The 18,539-nt window shown below is 40.5% G+C and overlaps 1 protein-coding gene across 1 annotated transcript in view; it reads right to left on the reverse strand.

Moving 5' to 3' along the window:
* fbxo34.L (F-box protein 34 L homeolog) overlaps window positions 1–17,365 on the reverse strand; it is an 18,459-nt gene extending 1,094 nt beyond the window's left edge. Inside the window, 3 exon segments of the mRNA NM_001097840.1 lie at window positions 1–1,900; window positions 4,225–4,380; window positions 17,156–17,365. The exon segment at window positions 1–1,900 is cut by the window's left edge and continues 1,094 nt beyond it. Of these exon segments, the coding sequence (NP_001091309.1) occupies window positions 1–1,821 (1,821 nt within the window). The 5' untranslated portion in view covers window positions 1,822–1,900; window positions 4,225–4,380; window positions 17,156–17,365.
* Window positions 17,366–18,539: the final 1,174 nt, after the last annotated feature.

The raw sequence follows: 18,539 nt of genomic DNA on the forward strand, positions 1-18,539 counted from the left end.
GCACTGTTTGCAAGGATCGTCCTTGTAACGCGGATCCTGAACCCAGAGAGAGTCGCAAGGTCGAATGTCATAATGTTCAATGATGAATTTGAAGTAACAAGAAGTGCATTTTAAAGCTGCCAGGGTTCTTGTCGGAAGAAATCGAAAAATCTTAACTAAAATATGGTGTGGCAAGAAAGCCATGTACTGTTGCGGCTCCAGGAGCTGCTGGATTTTGAATCTGGTCTCTAAAAAGCCGTGAGACACTGGTCTCTTTACAGAGGTGTCAAGTACCTGAGATTCGCTTTCGAGCGGAGATACAGAAACAGCATATTGTGCAGTAAATGAGCTATTCTGTAAGCGCAGAGCACTGTCAAATGCATTTGCTTTTAAGACCTCTGCTTGGGACTTCACCTCCGCATTCAGTTGTACACGTGCATGATTCTGGCCACTTTGATCACACTGAAAAAATAAGGTTCCAGGGCACGGATCCCCTGGTAAAATTAAAGCTTTATCTTGTGTGCACTCTACTTCCTGATCAGAGAATGTATGCATCAATATATCAGCAGCCTCAGCGCAGGAGTCAGAAAGCCTATCAAAGCTCCCCACACTTTCTTCGGCTGCACGAGTATTCCCACTGGGAGTCTCTGGTGAATCTGGGCCACATTCGACTGCATTTATACGGAGAGAGAAAGAAAACGTGCAAGGGTTCACAGACACAGCAATATCACACCTATTTCTAATTTTCATATAGGTTTCCCTTACAAGTTCCAGGTCTACGTTTCCCACACAGGTATCGCCTGCAGGCGGCATGGACTCCATTTCGTGAGGCTTAATTTGAAGACAATTTTCCCATGATTTTACAACTAAATGTTCTTCCTTGTTGGGAGGGATTTGGTCTTCCATGGAAGAAGCTGCAACGTTTGCATCGGTTTCGCTGCCTGCAGTAGGGACATTTTGAGAGTCGCTGTTGTCCTGTTGAGAGCCACTTGCTAGCAACATTCGTCCGACATTCCTTCTAAAGCTATTGCTCCTTGACAGGCTGCCAGAATCACGTTCATTCTGGTGCCTCAAGCATTCCGACTCTAGTTTAGCAACCATCTCCAACACGCACACAGATTCTAGTTGTTCAGTCTTCTCAGAGGAGTCTTTGTCCGTTTGTCTTTCACAGGTTCGGAGCGTCAATAAGGACACGGAGGCAGGAATAGCACACTTAGAGGTGCTGGTAAATCTTGAAGGATTGTAATTGGTGAAAGGTTTAGCAGAAAGTAACGTATTTGCTCTTTGCTCTAAAAAGGCTACCATCTCTATTACAGAAAGTGGTCTGCTTGGAAGAATTCCTTCACCACCTGTGACAAAATTAACAGAGCAGTTATCAACTCCATTGTGAAGTGGTTCAGGCAAGAAGCATTTTTTATGTGCCTCTTGCATCTTTTCCAGTTGGCTCTTTATACGCTTCAGATCCACAGACTTTTTTCTCCTTTTGGCAGCCCTACCATTCATATCCCCACTACTTTTGATTTTCATGGAGCTGCTCTTATTGTTAGTGCAGTGATGAGCTGCAAAGAAGGCTATCTTCTCCTTTGTATTTCCAGGCTTGATAATTGCACATATATCCAATGAACCCTCATCTTCCTCACCCTGGTGAATTGTTGCCGATGGGACATTCTTAGCCCTACACTTAAAACTGGTAGCTGGGCTATTGCTTACTGTATTGCACATAGTATTCTGCGAAATCGCTCCAAGTGGCCTTCGAGCTTGGTTTTCAGCGGAGGGTAAACAACTCTTAGTAGCGCCATTATATTTTTCTTGATTAGCAGAGCCTTGGTTGTTGAGATGCATGCCTCGATTTGATCGAATTTCAAGGAACAATTCTTTTTTCTGCAACTTATGATATGGCTTTAAATGCATTCCAGAAGCCCTGCAACACAGAACATGAAAGTTATGACTTGCTAAATCTGTACAACTCAACAAAACTAATCTTAAGTCATACAGCTGGTGTCAAGTACAGAGAAAAGTAATTATACAAAAAGAATTACTCTTATCTTAATGTCTATTACTTTCACTGACTTGGTCACAGCATGGGAGACAAAATTCAACAAGTGATTGGAGCCTTCTTGTTTAGTACATGCTTTATTACATGGTGTTAGTGCATTTGACAATTGTTTGGCTCTATATATGCACATTACTTTATAGCTTTATAGCAGTGGGGAAAATGGGTTCTTTGTTGATACTTTCATCTAAAAACTTGAAACAAAAGGTTTCAAAAAAGTAAAGCTGAATGAAATTGCAAAGGCAACCTCCTTCACTTTGTGAGGCTCTGTGGCAAGTTTACCATATGTCCAGAACTATCACCTACTCCAAGTAAAATAGTGGCATTCCCAGGCATTTTGTCAAGTGAGTTTACAACAAAGCTCTGTGCACTCTGCTGAAATCTTCAGAGATATTTCTGCCACTTCTTCAATGGAAATGGTTACTCATTACAGTGGGAAATATACAGTATATCTGTATTGAATTGCACAACAGTACAGTTGGCCATAGCAATCAATCATATCTTTCATTCATTTGATCAACTGATCTAAAACAATTGCTGTTTGGTTACTTCAGGCAACTGCACTTCATCAATGTGACCCCTATGTTAGTATCTGAGCCCTATTGTGTTTAAAGGAGTCCTACTATGTGTTAAAATTGTACATCTACCCCTGGAAATGGCTTAAGACACCGACCGGTATATACAAAAACAGCTATTCAGAACAGACTAATTTAAAGGGATACAATCATGGGAAAACATGTTTTTTCCCAAAACGCATCAGTTTATACTGCTGAAATCCATTTTTCAAAAGAGTAAATGTTTTTTTATATTCAATTTTGAAATCTGACATGGGGCTAGACATATTGTCAGTTTCCTCATGTGACTCATGTGACTTGTGCTCTGATAAACTTTAGTCACTTTTTACTGCAAGTTGGAGTGATATCACCCCCCCCCCAGCAGCCTAACACCAGAATAATGGGAAGGTAACCAGATAGCAGCTCCCTAACACAAGATAACGGCTGCCTGGTAGATCTAAGAACAGCACTCAATAGTAAAAGCCAAGTCCCACTGAGACTGATTCAATTAGTAGGAGTAGGAGAAATAACAGCCTGCCAGAAAGTAATTCCATCCTAAACACAAGTCACATGACTGGGGCAGCTGGGAAACTGTCTAGCCCCATAGCGCCATGCTCTTTTGAGAATTGGATTTCCCATAACAGTATCCCTTTAATGTTAAAGGGTTCATTCACCTTCTAAACACTTTTTTAGTCATCTAGATATAACGACTTTTTTCAGTTGCTTTAATTTTTTTACTTTTTACTGTTTCTCCAAAATCTAAGTTTAATGTCCCCGTCTCTGGTATTTCAGTGTGGCAGTTCAGTAATTCAGGGGCAGACTCCAAACTGTTACAATTTTAACATTTAGTTTATACATTTCTCAGCAGCATTGTCACCCAGCGAAAATTTCCTCTTCTGCGGGCGACTAATCTCCCCATAAAGCCTTCCCACTGGCTAGAATGTAATTCGCTGGCAGGATGGTACTTGGATCGCTTCGTTTTCTGAAGTCGCCTGAAGTTTCCTCGTGAGGCAACTTCGTATCACTTCGGAAAATGAAGCGTTCAGAGTGGCATCCCTCCAGTGATTTACATTCTAGCCAGTGGGAAGGCTTTATGGGGAGATTAGTTGCTCCAAGAAGAGGCAATTTGTCGCTGGGTGACTAATCTCCCTGGAATCTTAGTGTGTCACCACCCTAATAAAACTCAGGGCAGCTCTGCTCAAACTCTACTCATCAGGGACAATGATAAGAAACATATCAATTTATAACAGATTACAGAGTCAGTGACACCCCCCCAAAGCTGCTTTAGAAGGTGAAAATTAGACTTTTGGAAAATGGTCACACGTAGAAAATAGAAAGTGATTGGAAAAAGTCTATTTCTGGTGAACTATCTGAAACCAACTGAACTGAAAAAAGTGTTGGAAGGCGAACAACCCCTTTAAGAGGTCAGGTTATTGGTTTAAAGACAATGTTATATACAGTAAACCTCAGTTTTCTAAACTCTTTGTTGATAGATAGAATAGCAGGCATAAATGGTCTCATCGACTCAACAGCATTATGTCAAACAAAACATGAAAGATCTCCCCAACTTTGATGGCAAACCACTAGCAATTGCAGTGATAAAAGGCAACAATTTGAGCTGTGGCAGCTTTTGCTCACCTCTTGACATGTTGGTATGCAAACGGGGTGGATTTCAGTGGTTCCCTGTGGAGCCCTGCTCTGCAGGAATTCATCCTAACTCCTTGCATACAGGGCTAAATGTCAGATCCAGTCCATTTTGCTTCACGTTCTTGACACTGTGCTCCAATACTGTTGCTGGGGGAAAACAAAATAAAAAATGGTTCAGAAGCAGAAAAAGAAACTGTTCAAACAAAGTAAACATTTTGCATGTGAATTTGGGCAGTGGCACAAACTAGCCATCTCTTCAATTAGTTTTAGGGATGCGGACATGCAAAGATCCATTTGCTTAAAGGGGCAGTAGACCTGTGTTTTCCTATTGCTTGTAAAATTAAAGGGATGGTTCACCTTTAAGGTAACTTTTAGTATGTTATAGAAAGGCCAATTCTAAGCAACTTTTCAATTGGTTTTCATTGTTTTTTTTTTTTTTTTATAGTTTTATAATTATTTGCATTTTTCCTCTGCCTCTTTGACAGCTTTCAAATGGGCGTCGCTGACTCCCTTCCAAAAATCAAATGCTCTGTAAGGTTACAAATGTATTGTTATTGTTCATTTTGTATTACTCATCTTTATATTCAGGCCTCCCCTATTCTTATTCCAGTCTCTTATGCAAATCAATGCATGGTTGCTAGGGAAATTTGGACCCTCTTTGGATTGAAAAGCTGCTGAATAAAAAGCTAAATAATTCAAAAACCTTAACTAATGAAAAATGAAAAGCAATTGCAAATTGTCAGAATGTCACACTCTACATCATACTAAAAGTTATCTCAAAGGTAAAGCCAATCAATAGTTCATAGAGAAGCCCTTTATATATCAAGCTGCTTCTTGGCTGTAAGCTTGAACAAATAGGAGCTGGAGGAAGCCGGGAGCTTGTTTATACAGAGGGCCTCTCTATGGACTGCAGATTTGTTTTGAGTATGCTCATACAAGCAAAATATGAAATGTAACTTGACGTTCAATTTCAGATTTCGCCCTTTCTATTGTAGGAAATAACAATAAACCAGTGTTTTGTAATTAAAACTATATGCAAAAGGTATGTTCAGCCAACCCCTATGCATTAAACTAATGTTGAAAAAGGGAATATACTGACCCTTCAATGTCTGCCTTTTGGTATATGGGCATTTAAATGACTGTCCTGATCATATTGTCCACATGTATTGCCACCTTTACAGACCAGGCGTCGCATGAGATTTAATAAAACCATAAACGACGTGCAGTGAAAGTGTGCTTATGGTTGCCTTGCACAGCTGTCCAACGCTATGGGAAGTGCCACCATTGAAAGCAGAAGCCGCAAGCAATTCATTCACAGGCCAACATTATGGACAAGAACATCTGCAGGTGTCCGTTTGAGACCCTTGATGAGCTGCTGGCAGCCTGCTGAAGAAGGGTACCCATACATACCGAATGCACGATTTCTCTTTTCAGTTAAACAATGACAGAACATTATTAAAACCAGTTTGTGATGGGGATAGTGCTCTGTGGAAATGTCTGCAATAAGAGATTACTAGCCTGCTGTTTGAGGTTTGTTTGATCAGGAGGAAACAGATACACAAGCGGCATGGCTGCCAAAATAGTGCCGTCCAGAGCAACACCCTGATAGTAAAGCTAAATTAAACAAATTACACTCTCAGCTATTTACCATTTCCTAGATCATTTGCAGGGACTCCAGTTACACCATACTGTGACAGGCAATTGCCTATTCCTACATTCAGCCTTCTGTCTCCTGTGAGCAAACACTCAAAGATCCACTCCGGTGCCATTCATACCAACAAATGTTCACATATATACAGTTTGCTGAACAAACCTACCTATTTACCCTCCTATGTGCCACCTAAGACAATGGGTCTTTTGACATAGAAACTGTAAAATGTTTTAAAAGCTCGTTAAAGGGGAAGTTCACCTTTACATAAACTTTTGGTATACTACACAGATTGACCGTAAAGCTTCAGCTCCTAGGCAGAGGACTATTTATTTTTATTTTTAAAAGAGGACAAAAAATAGAAACTGAAGAGCAACCAGAAAAGGTTTTAGAACGCTGGTGTCTACATTATTTGAAAAAGGTTTCAGAGCTAATATTTAAAAATAAAATCCGTCTAGTTGAAACAAATATTTCTTGTGATGAATCCTTTGATTTCATAAGAACTCTGCAGCCATGGGTTTATCAGGAATAGACCAGATTGCTGCACACAACGAGTGACTATAAGGCATCTACAGACAATGTGCAATTACTGGCACTTACAGATACTGCCAAAAAACATACACACTGCGCCCGAGAACAATAATCTTTATTTTCATGGTCACCGAGTTTTCAGCCAAATAAAATGGGTGTATACCACATGAAACAATCTTGGAATCTGCAAATAGGATGAAGGAAAATAGGAGTAATGCACACACAGGATTTGCCTTTTGTTTTTTAAATACAGAGTAAAACGTAAGAGGATTGTGTATAAAGCTAGGGCAGTGTTCTGTTTTATTCCTATGTGAGAAGATAGTGTTTGAGAAGTTGTTTTTACATTGGAAGATGCCACACAGCAATTCGGATATATACACGTGTGTATGTGTGCGGTTCAACTATACAATATCCAACCGATCGGCCTATGGGTCAATGACCCCAAGGGAGCAAGGAAGGCTTGTTACACGCAAACCCAGCCAATTGTTCTTTTATATAAGCAATCTCCTGCAAGCAGTAGATACATTGTGGTTATGTAACAACAATCGCACTGTGTGCACCTGGTTTAGCAATGCAGTATATAGCAGCCACTTAACATGTACAGGTATAGGATCCGTTATCCAGAAACCCATTATCCAGAAAGCTCCGAATTATGGTAAAGGCGTCTCCCCTAGACTCCATTTTATCCATATAATGCAAAATTTCCTTTTTCACTGTAGTATTAAAACAGTACCTTGTACTTGATCCAAACGAAGATCTCATTAATCCTTATTGGAAGCAAAACCAGCCTATTGGGTTTATTTAATGTAGATTACAGAAAGATCTGTTATATGGAAAACCCCAGGTCCCGAGCATTCTGGATAACCGGTCCCATACCTGTAACGGTTAAAACCAAACACCTCACTGGTTGTCATGGGTTATTAGAATTGCAAACTTTGCGTCTTAATACATGACCCCATTCTACTTCAGCACCTATAGCAGTGATCCCCAACCAGTAGCTCGTGAGCAACATGTTTTTCTCCAACCCCATGGATGTTGCTCTCTGTGTCCCCAAAATAGGGGCTTATTTTTGAATTCCAGGCTTGGAAGCAAGTTTTAATTGCATAAAACGAAGTAGAGCCTCCTGTAGGTTGCTAATCCACATAGGGGCTACCAAATAGCCAATCACAGCCATTATTTGGCACCCCTATGGACTTTTTCATGCTTGTGTTGCTCCCCAACTCTGACCTATAGTATCAGCACACTGCTGTAAATGACCCCTGGAGCTATACTTCCTGTGAGTGCTCAGTCCTAACTGAAATACTGTTCTATCAACCAATCTGGGCTACACTAGGAAGCCATATGAGTGGATGTGTTGGTTTTAACACCATTTCGTTGCTTTTAATCAGCTCAGGTTACTGTAGTGCTATTTAGTTTCAGCTGCCACTCCTAAATCTGTGTGCACAGAACAAACAGTTGTATAGTTTTAGGCACCTCTTTGTGACACAAATGGCAACTGTCTGGGTGACCACTTGAACTCAACTGATCAAACAAGCCTCAGGTGATGCATATTCATCAACTGTACCCAAAAGCCCCAACAAAAACACAAGGTAGTTTCAACAACTAATAGTAGGATTTCAGGAATGATGTTAAAATACAGACCTACTAGTAAAAAGTTAACATTACGGTTCGAGTTGTGTTTTCCACATAAAAAAAATTGAGTTTGAGGTTACATTTTTAAGTTAAAAAAAAAAAAACTGAAATTTTTCAAGGTTTACTATACCCCAACCCTGCAAATTGCTAAAATCTGAAAATACACCATCTAAAACCTGTTGAGGTCATGTAGAAGTCAATGGCAGAGGTCCCTTAAGCCTTCACAATGATAACGTTTTTTTCGGCTTGAAAACTCGATCAATTCAAGGTTGATCCGACGAGACATGCTGCGTCTGTATCCGACAGTTGTGTCGCGTCAGATCAACGCTGCGACACCATGTGACAATTCTATTACTTACATTATTTTTGTTGCATGCGTTTTGTCGCAGCGCGTCGGATTGCGTCGAAAACATTTGTTGAGTCCTACCCTTAAGGTTGCTCACAGATTCAAGTTTTTTCCATTCCAGTTTTCTTTAATAAAGGTGAACATAACGAAAATGAAAATTTAATATAAGCTTCCTTATACTGAAGTAAGAGAATTTCTAAATACAATCCATTATAAATTCTGCATTGGAAGGGAAGGGGGGCAGATTAATTAGAGCTCACTCAATTAACTTATTTCAGTACAAACAAAATCTAACAAATAACTGCCTTTTGCACAAATTCTGCATGTAGAGAGACAAGATTTCTGGCGATTTTAATAGAGTGAGCTCTAATACCTCTCCTAGGCAAAAGGAGCCCCCTTATAATATTGTATCATTCATCTGACATCCAACTCCTGAATGAAGATAGAATGAGAAGAAACAGATGCTGAGAGAGGGATAGTGAAGATAAACTTGATTACATCAGAAACGGAAGTCAATATTACATTTTCATTTTCTCTTTAAATTAGAAACCATTTGAGTTGTGAGTTCAGTCCAGGTTAAAAATAAAAAAACAAAAACAAAAAAAAAAACTCACATAGCTCTAAATAACCCCCTATGTGAAAATGATTTTAGTGCATTTTATTGGATTACTTGACCTTTAAGGCTACAAGTGCACATATGCATTGGCATGGTGTTAACCAGGGGAGGGTTTCTCACACTTATAAAAAAAAAAAAAACAACTTACATTTGAAGGGATAACAAATGAAGTGCACAAATGTACTGCCTGATCTGTTCTGCTCACTCACAAACACCTCTTTATTTATAAATAATTGTGAGATTTCAGTATAAAAAAAAGGTATAGAGTGTACATAAGTAATGGGAATGGAAAGTGCACAATAGGACAGCAGGGTGTGGTATGCGTCTTTCTATACGGCTGTAGGAGTGTGAAGGAATGAGATGAATGTAGAGTCTGTAAGAGATTTTAGGTGTGGTTAAAATCCACTCGACCCAATAAAGCATTTGTCCTTTAGGATAAAAAAAGAAATAAGTAAAAGCCAAGGTTAAGTTTGTGCATGCAGCAAATCGAACAAAGGACATTGTTAATGAAAACTAAAACAAAAGCATGCCCCCTTCTGAAGTTTACACAATACTACTATATCTCAAAGCTTAAATTGCTGACATTTATATGAAATCGTCGTATTCACTAGTTGAAAAACAAACAGTACAAAGAGATACATGCAGTATTTTTGTGCTGGCCAAGGACACACCATAACACACTAGTACTCTGTGCCACCTGAAATTCAGTTAATCAAGAACATCTTATCACTGCATTTCTTCTGGGGGTGAAACGAGTTGGCAAAGAAACATTCAGTGTGATCCGCTCGTTTGGTGACATCGTCAAACAAGCGGATCTCTACGTCTATGACCACCTTAAGGCTACGGCCAGCCCAGAGTTTCTCAATGTGGTTAATCCCAAGGGGGATCCTATTAGCAGTTCTGTTAGTGCCATTCACTTGTGTAACTAACTTCTCAACCCTACTTCAGCTTCTCCCAGAGAAAAACCAGTGCTGCAATCAGATTATGTAATCATAATAGGAACAATTATCCAGGATTAAATTAGTAAGCAATGCTCAAACGCTTGTCGTTTCATTTTTTCCCTTTATTTAAACAGGATATTTTTCACTGATGAAATATCCTATTATCCTAGATCAGACAATACATTTTTTAAAGCTATTTAAAGGACAATGTGATGTGCTAATCACTGAGGCTGCCCTGCCCTGTGAATTTAGACACTATCCTTAGACCCGGGGCCAGGAGCTCCTGTTCTCTGAAAATGCACCGTCTTGGATCTTCACAAGGTACGCCTGCAACATGCAATACAGTGTCTTGGATCTACACAAGGTACGCCTGCAACATGCAATACAGTGTCTTGGATCTACACAAGGAACGCCTGCAAGATGCAATACAGTTGGCAGAGTGGTGCTCACACTGAACATACTGGCCTTGTATGGTGAACTTTAGGCCTAGCGGCTTTATTTAACGGACATGACACTAGGGGAGAATGGACTCCATTGAATCTGATCCAAATGATACTCTGCTGACAGAGTTTCTACCAACTATCTATACCTTTATCTTTCTTGCCAATTAATAACATTGATATCAAGACTCCTTTGTACCTTCCAGGCCTGTAAAATACCACTCAGATGGCATTCTGTAGGCCTCATTCCTGAACATGCACCAAGAAGCCCAAATGTGCATGCTCAAGTCTAGTTTCTGGATCTAAGACTACATGATAGTGTGGTCACATAGAGGCATAGCAGTAGAGAGAAATATTATAAGCTACAGGAGTCTGGGATTGCAGCCATTCTTGACCCACAGGTATTCGTGATTTCACCTTCCTTGTCCATTAATAGTAATGCGATTGGTTTCTAGTTCTGCTAGATTCATCTCTGGCCTGTAAATACTACTCCGGTTTTCTATTTTGTACTCCTTTTATTGTTTTATGTTCCTTCACGCACAGTTTGGGTTCTATAGCTTGTATTGCTATTGAAATGAAAAGAGAAAGTTCTCCCAGTTTATTCACTGCTCAGCCACTCTAGGAGTGAAGACTATGAAATACTGTTCTAAACAACACTGCATAAATATTTTCTACAATTCTTCACAAAAGCAAAAAAAGTAGTTGCTATTGTGCTCCTTCTTGTGGAAAACACTATTGTACGCAACATGGGTTGCAATGGCTCAGTCCTGTAGTCTGATGACATCAGGATAGCACGTATTTCAGCAGCTGCATTTACTTTTGCACACCTCTGCTATTCAGGGAACGTATAGAGGCTTCTGAAACCAAACTTCCCCTAGAGGGGGGGGTTCTCTGTCCCTTTAACAAAATATTTCACATCCAAGTTATTTAAAAAAAAAAAAAAAAATCCTACAAAAAACATGACTATTTACATTATTGGCACGGACTCCTGAGACAATGTAACAAGAGTCAGCTGATTAAAAGTCCTGGGGGAACCAAACATTGCTAAGAGTGAGACCCAGAGAAAAGAAAGGGATAAACAAACACAGCTTTCAACTGCAACTACAGTTACAAATAACCTGAAACTATTTTATGAATGTATACATTTTCTTTTATTATGCAAAAAAAATAAATAAGGCGAAAGACCAATATGGATACAGAAGTCTGAAATGTTCTCATCCCAGTCCCCACTGTAAATATGCCTCCAGGCATTGGTCATGCTGCGATTCGGGGAGATAAGCAGACAAATCTCTATTCCGGGGTGACTAATTTTCTTGAAACAACTTCCCGCAGATGAGAATTTGAATCGCCAGGGGGATGGCAGTCGGATCTATTCTGCTTTCTGAAGTCGCCCGAAGTTTCCTTGTGAGGCGACTTCGGAAAATGAATCGATCCGACTGCCACCCCGCCGGTGATTCGCATTCTAGCCAACGGGGAAATTAGTCGCCCCAAAAAGAAAAGATTTGTCGCTGGGCGACAAACCTCCCCGAATCGCAGCGTGTGCCACCACCCTAAGAAGAGATTCTTAATTACGGCTCAGTAATCTTTTCCACTGCAATTTCAGCATTTAGAAAATATTTCATATGATGATTTATACTTTAGTACTGAGAACATGTGCAGCATTCATCTTGCCTAAACACAAGCAATTCTTGCAAGCATGAAAGGGGCTGATAAAAGCATATTGAAGAGATAAACTCTGCATGTTATACCCATCAACTTCCTCAAATAAAGATTAAAAACAAAAACAAAGTGCTGTGATCTTTATGGCAACCTATACATATAAAATGTTCCTTGCTATTAAATGGCCTCTCATAGATCTCAAGATAAAACATGTTCCCTTTTCCTATCACTTGTATATTTCATGGCAATAAAAACTGTTCAGAGTCCAAGATTGACAAGTGTAATCAAGGCCATGAGGACACACAGATTAGCTGTTTAAAGGGGTTGTTCACCTTTGAGTTTACTTTTAGAATGATGCGGAGAGTGATATTCTGAGACAATTTGTAATTGTTTTTCATTTTTTATTATTTGTGGTTTTTGAGTTATTATAGTATTATGACAAGACATTCGACGGCAGACGGCACTTCTGAAAAAAGAGGGTTTATTGGAAATCCTGCTGGAAAAAACCTAACGCGTTTCGGGAGTTATCCCTTAATCATAGGTTCAACAATTACAATTTGTAATTCTTTTTCATTTTTTATTATTTGTGGTTTTTGAGTTATTATAGTATTATATTCAGCAGTTCTCCAGTAGCTGAAACTACCGGTGAAGGTGGAAAACAGTACAGACAAAAGAATTTAGTCCTCCCATATATTTCTGGGGCGTCAGAAAAACTTAGAAGGATCTTCGATAAACACTGCATCCCCGTCTCCTTTAAGCCCAGCAACACAACAACTGGGGCAACAACTGGTTTGTCCAAAAAACCCAATACCAAAGCATAAGAAGAGTAATATGCTCCGACATTTACGTGGGAGAAACCAAACAACCATTACACAAAGGTATGGGGCAGCACAAGAGAGCCAGCTCCCCTGGTCAGGACTCCGCTGTATACCTACATCCAAAGGAAAAAAAGGACACACAGTTTGAAGACTGCCAAGTTCACATTCTGGACAGGGAGGAGGGTTGGTCCAAAAGACAGGTCAAGGAAGCTATTTATGTGAAAACGGAAAAAAATACAATGCTGTTTTAGCACCTCTCCCTGGATGGTTTAATAACACCTCATAGCTCCAATCATGCTATCAACTCATACATATCATAAAATCAACTCCATGAGGTCTCTGACCCCATGCTGGTTTTACAAATCAGATTGTGTTGATTGGAGTAAGATAGCAGGGTATCCAACCACAAATATTTTTATACAGGTCATTCTGAATTGAGAAAGTGAAGTCGGGTGACTAGTGAAACGTCTTCAAGGAAATTGGACTTATTACTGTAGATCAGGGGTCCCCAACCTTTTTTACTCGTGAGCCACATTCAGGTGTAAAATTATTTCGGAGAGCAACATAAGCATGCAAAAAGTTCCTGGGGCTTCCAAATAAGGGTTGTGCTTGGGTATCAGTTGCTCCCATGTGGACTTAAAACCAACAGGAGGTTGGTTTGGCAGTACAAATGGTTTTTATCTAACCAAAACTCGCCTTTTAGTCAAAAATAAGCACCTGCTTGGAGGCCACTGGGAGCAACATCCAATGGGTCAGAAAGCTACATGTTGCTCACGAACCACTGGTTGGGGATCACCTCTATAGATATACCATGACCTGGATGAATAAGAACCTTCATAGACCCACATGCTCACCTCGTGCAGGCAAAACCCAAATACATTTACCCTTTCAACAATACATTGGATTTTCTGTGCATTTCACTTCCCTATAGGGACTATACCAGGGAGCGCACGGAAATGTTGAATGCAAATTAAATTAAATGTAACATCTTTCATTACCAACCTGTGACATCACCATGCAATGTTTATATGGATATATTTTAAAGTTTATTAGTGTTATTATGCAAGATGTGTTTGTGCTGTTACATGTTTTGCCTGTCAGAGAGGGAAACACCAATGCTGGCAGCAAGTCCATGTTCTGCACAGGAATGCACTGCAGTCATGTATAATTGTAGACTTTGTACTTACAGAGAAACTATGATCGCAAGCATGGGCACGTTTATCCACTGAACCAAGTCGTGGCTACAAATGAAAGGTATTCTATACTTGGCTAACCCTGTGCCATGGTTATAATTTATTAAAGAAAGCTGACAGATAGGATGGAGTCTCTGTTCCATATATTTAAGGACTTCAACTATTATTTAGTCATTTAAATTCATGCTCCAGTTTTAGGGCAGTGGCAAATTCTGTTTTTTGTGTGAACTACAAGAAGGAGAGCAGTGGTCCCAATGATTTCATGGAGGTTTGCATGTAACATAAGGGTAAACGCATCCTAATTGTGCCCAATATTAATAGCTCTATTTTTAAAAGCACTGAGCTATTTTTACTTTCAAATAATGAACTATAAAATTACTGGATATAAAATAGGACACATACAACGCAATTAAGTATTTTCCCAATAGAGATGTGAGCAATTGCCCCTTAGAGTGGATGGTTGGCCATATTTGACACCAGTCCAGCTGATCCCCAACCAGCTACCCACCAGACAGTGGACATGGATTGCACTATTTATATAATCTCATCAATCACGCCCCGAAATCAGAGATTGGTCAGTTCGGTGCTGGCAAGGTGGGCCGGTTGAAATTTTTACCTGTCTATCACTACTACCCAAGTTTCATGTTATTTAAAACAAAAATACCCACACACGTTGCAATGGGTGACGTCCATTTGCATTAACACACAGATAATAAGAAGCGTGCAAAATATGTTTTACCAGATCCTATAGGGCCAACACAAGGAGGATACAAGTTATAACAGACTACCCCATGGGAAACAAAATACAATTATTTTTAACCAGCTTCAATTTGTGCAAAATATCACTAACAAATGAATCCTATTCAACCTTTAAATGTAGCAGGCTCATTATTCTTGTAAAGAAGTCTATGGAGCCCTTGAACTGATTGGGTGCCATAAAACCCATTGGAGGTATCACTGACAGTTACACTGTTACACAATGCATTGCTTTCAAATACACAAGGCTTGGTGGTTCAAAACAAAATAAATCATGTGAAATATTCCACCTGACAAACATTTTGGACTGTCGAGGCATACAAGGCCTCCAACACCAAACTGAACCAGTCAAAAAAAAACAAATCTCCGAATCATAAACGACCATGCACTGCTAATGACAAAATACTTACATTAAGCATAACAACAATGTGATACTCCGTTCTTATAGTCTAAATTAAAGTGGATAAGTTAAAAGGGGGACAAAGACAAATTGTTACAAAACTAAAGTTTGAGCCGTACTGTTGAATTCCATCATTAAATACAAAAAGATACAATGAATATGAACAAAGTATATCACCTCACTTTTATTTCCATTGTTGGAGCAGTCTGATACCTTCAGTCCTGATGGAGCTTTCAATTCTCTCCCATATATGACTCAGAAAACCACTTTATAAGGGAACGCTTGTTTTGCTATGGACATTTAATAATGGCACAGTGACTTTATAGCTGGCTCCTAATTTCCAGCACCGAGCAAGTTACAGCTGAAATTCCCTCTAGAGCCAAAAGAATACTCATTCTTCCCCATTTCAAGATTCCTGGCTGTCCAGCAGCTTCACGTTACACTACACAAAGTGCCTTGACATGACCAATGTGCCCATAAAAGGTGAGGGGGGGATAATGAAATAAGGTATTAAAATATATGAAATTATACTCATTTTCAAGGGACACACAAATACATTGTCGACCAGGCAAATGCAATTTTTGTGCCTGTGACAAAACATCATTATATATAAAAAGCTTATTTCCTAGTATCGTGCCCATCCTGAATTAAACCTAAACGTTGGTTATTTTGTGCTCTACTTGGAAGCAAAAACATGGGTTTGACACAAAGGCTGCTCATATCATCCCCAGTATGCCCCAGGGTTCCAAATGGCGAGTCGGACTCAAACATTGAATAGTACTGGGCCCCAGCTTCAAAAGCAGTTAAGGAAAATTTTGAACGGATTATTTGTCATTTCAGAACTGCAACGATAACACTTAGAATGATATAACAATAGTGTCTTATAATACACAAAAGCCATGAATATCTTGTAAATGATATCCTTATAAACGGTGAGTTCTGATGTCATCAGTTATAAACGGTGAGTTCTGATGTCATTTCGGTCACGTGACTCGCTGAAACTTGTGTATTATAATAAAGAAAGTACCCCGTTGCAAAATATGACGATATTAGAAGTAACCTTGGAGTTCCATGACCTGTATAAAAACACGAGGCAGGATGGTCATAAAACTCCTCGGCAACTTATAATATCCTTACAATTTACAAGAGGGGGTACTTTATTCACGATATAAACCTTTAGAATTCAAGGGAAGCTGTTTGGCTGGAAAGGGGATTCAAAGCCAAGACATCCTAGAAATACCTGTCTCTCGTGTACTCGCAATGGACATGAGCAGCCTACCTGACTCTGCCTGAGTAAACACGAAATGGGCCAATTCCAGTGAATGGGATGAAGCAGCACAGCCAGACACCAGCTCGCTACACATGAGCTCACGCTCTAGCCGTATCCGGAATTAAGAAGGATGAAGCATTTACTGGGGGGGGGAGCATTTAGTCAAATTGTGTTGTTATTATTATTATTGCCAGATAACAGGTACAGGAGTAAACACTACCATTTGATATCCCATTTAGTAGTAGTGGTCTCCATGACAACTACAATAAGCTGTCTGAATATAGAAATGCTGGACATGTAAACTTAATACAGATACTGTCACTACACAACTGTCTATGTGAATTTAGTAACATGTAGGAATCTGACATATCTGGATGGGGAAAGGGGTGGAAAAAATGAAGCTTAAGGCATTATTATTACTTATCTCCCCCACTACTGGGCTTTAATACACCCCAATACCCAAACCCTATTCCATATTTGTTTCAATAGAATTCTAAGGTCTTGGCTAAAGCAGCAGATTCCATTAGAGCTATGGGGGGGGGGGCGCTTGTCCAGCAACGTGACAGGCAAATGGTTCGTCCCTGGAAAGCAGGAAAGCTCGGGGATGAGGCCTGTCCAACCCTATAAGCTCCTTCTGTGCAGGGCCTGTGCTGTTCCCCTTGTAGCTCTTACCGTGTCTGTGGGCGACGAGCTCTGCTAGGCGGGGAGAATAAGACACAGGCTTAAGGAAGCCCGGGCTCGTTGGCAAACAGGCAGCCCGCCACTCCGCCCGCTTCCCCTCTCAGCGTCGTCTGCAGACCCAGCAACAAAATCCCTCCGCCACTACAAACACCAACAGCGCCGACAGTATAATTCCGACTGCTGCTGCCGTACCGAAACCAGAGAAATAAGGCGGAGAGGAACAGAGGTGCGACGTCACAAGAAGAAACCATTGCGCTGCGTCTGATTTGTCCATTCATGGATAGATCCCGCCCCCTCACCCTGTTGGTCGGAGCCTACCTGGGCGCGGGAGCGCGCGTTACCTTATCGCTGGGGGGGGGGGGGCGCGCCTCGTTATTGCTGCCTGTGGTGGAACTTAAAGGGGAAGGAAACCTAAGTGGCGCAAAAACCCTCCCCCCTCCCGTGTGTTGCCCACCCTCCCTCGTCCCCCCTGGCCTACCTGTCCCGCTGGGCAAATGCCCCTAACTTGTTACTTACCCTTCTGCGCAGGTCCAGTCCAGGGAGTTCACAGACGACATCTTCTTCCTGCTTTGAACGGCGCATGCGCAGTAGGAGCATTTCACCGGTACGATCTACTGCGCATGCGCCAAAAGTACTTCATGACTTTTGACGGATGCGCAGTAGATCTGTACCGGCGAAATGCTCCTACTGCGCATGCGCCAAAACGCCGTTCAAAGCAGGAAGAAGATCGCGAGGGAGGGTGGGCAACACACGGGGGGGGAGGGTTTTTGCGCCACCTAGGTTTCCTTCTCCTTTAAGAAATGATGACCAGTGTCCTTGTTATTTTAAAAGTCGTGGCCGTGTAGTTAGTTTTGCACTCTGAACGCAAAAGCTGGATTTTATGTACCCTTTTGCGTTAGAGGTATAAGTGATTTAAAAGTGTGCACATAGTATAGTCACATAGTAACACAAGGGTTACAAGAGTGTTAGTACCACATAACTAGAACAACAATACCTCTTAAGCAAGTTGTTCACCTTTCAGTTACCTTTAAGTATGGTGCAGAGAATGATATTCCGAGACCATTTGTGATTGGCCTTCATTTTTTATTATTCGTGGTTTTTGAGTTATTTCTCCCAACCTTTCTGCTTTCAAAAAATCTCTGAAAACACACTTCTTTCGAGAAGCCTACCCTCACTCTGCTTAAGTACCAAACGCAACACCACATACAGTACCACATTTCTCACCCACTTACTTCGATCTTGCCCACTCCCACACCTTGTGTATTACTCCCTTCCCTTTAGAGTGTATGCCTATGCATAGGGCCTTCCTCACCTCTTTGTACCTGTATTGATTGTGATGTTTGTTACTCCATATATTCTATGTATGTAATTCATG

The sequence above is a fragment of the Xenopus laevis genome, chromosome 8L (genome assembly GCF_017654675.1).
Source record: "Xenopus laevis strain J_2021 chromosome 8L, Xenopus_laevis_v10.1, whole genome shotgun sequence".
Taxonomy (NCBI): Eukaryota; Metazoa; Chordata; class Amphibia; order Anura; family Pipidae; genus Xenopus; species Xenopus laevis.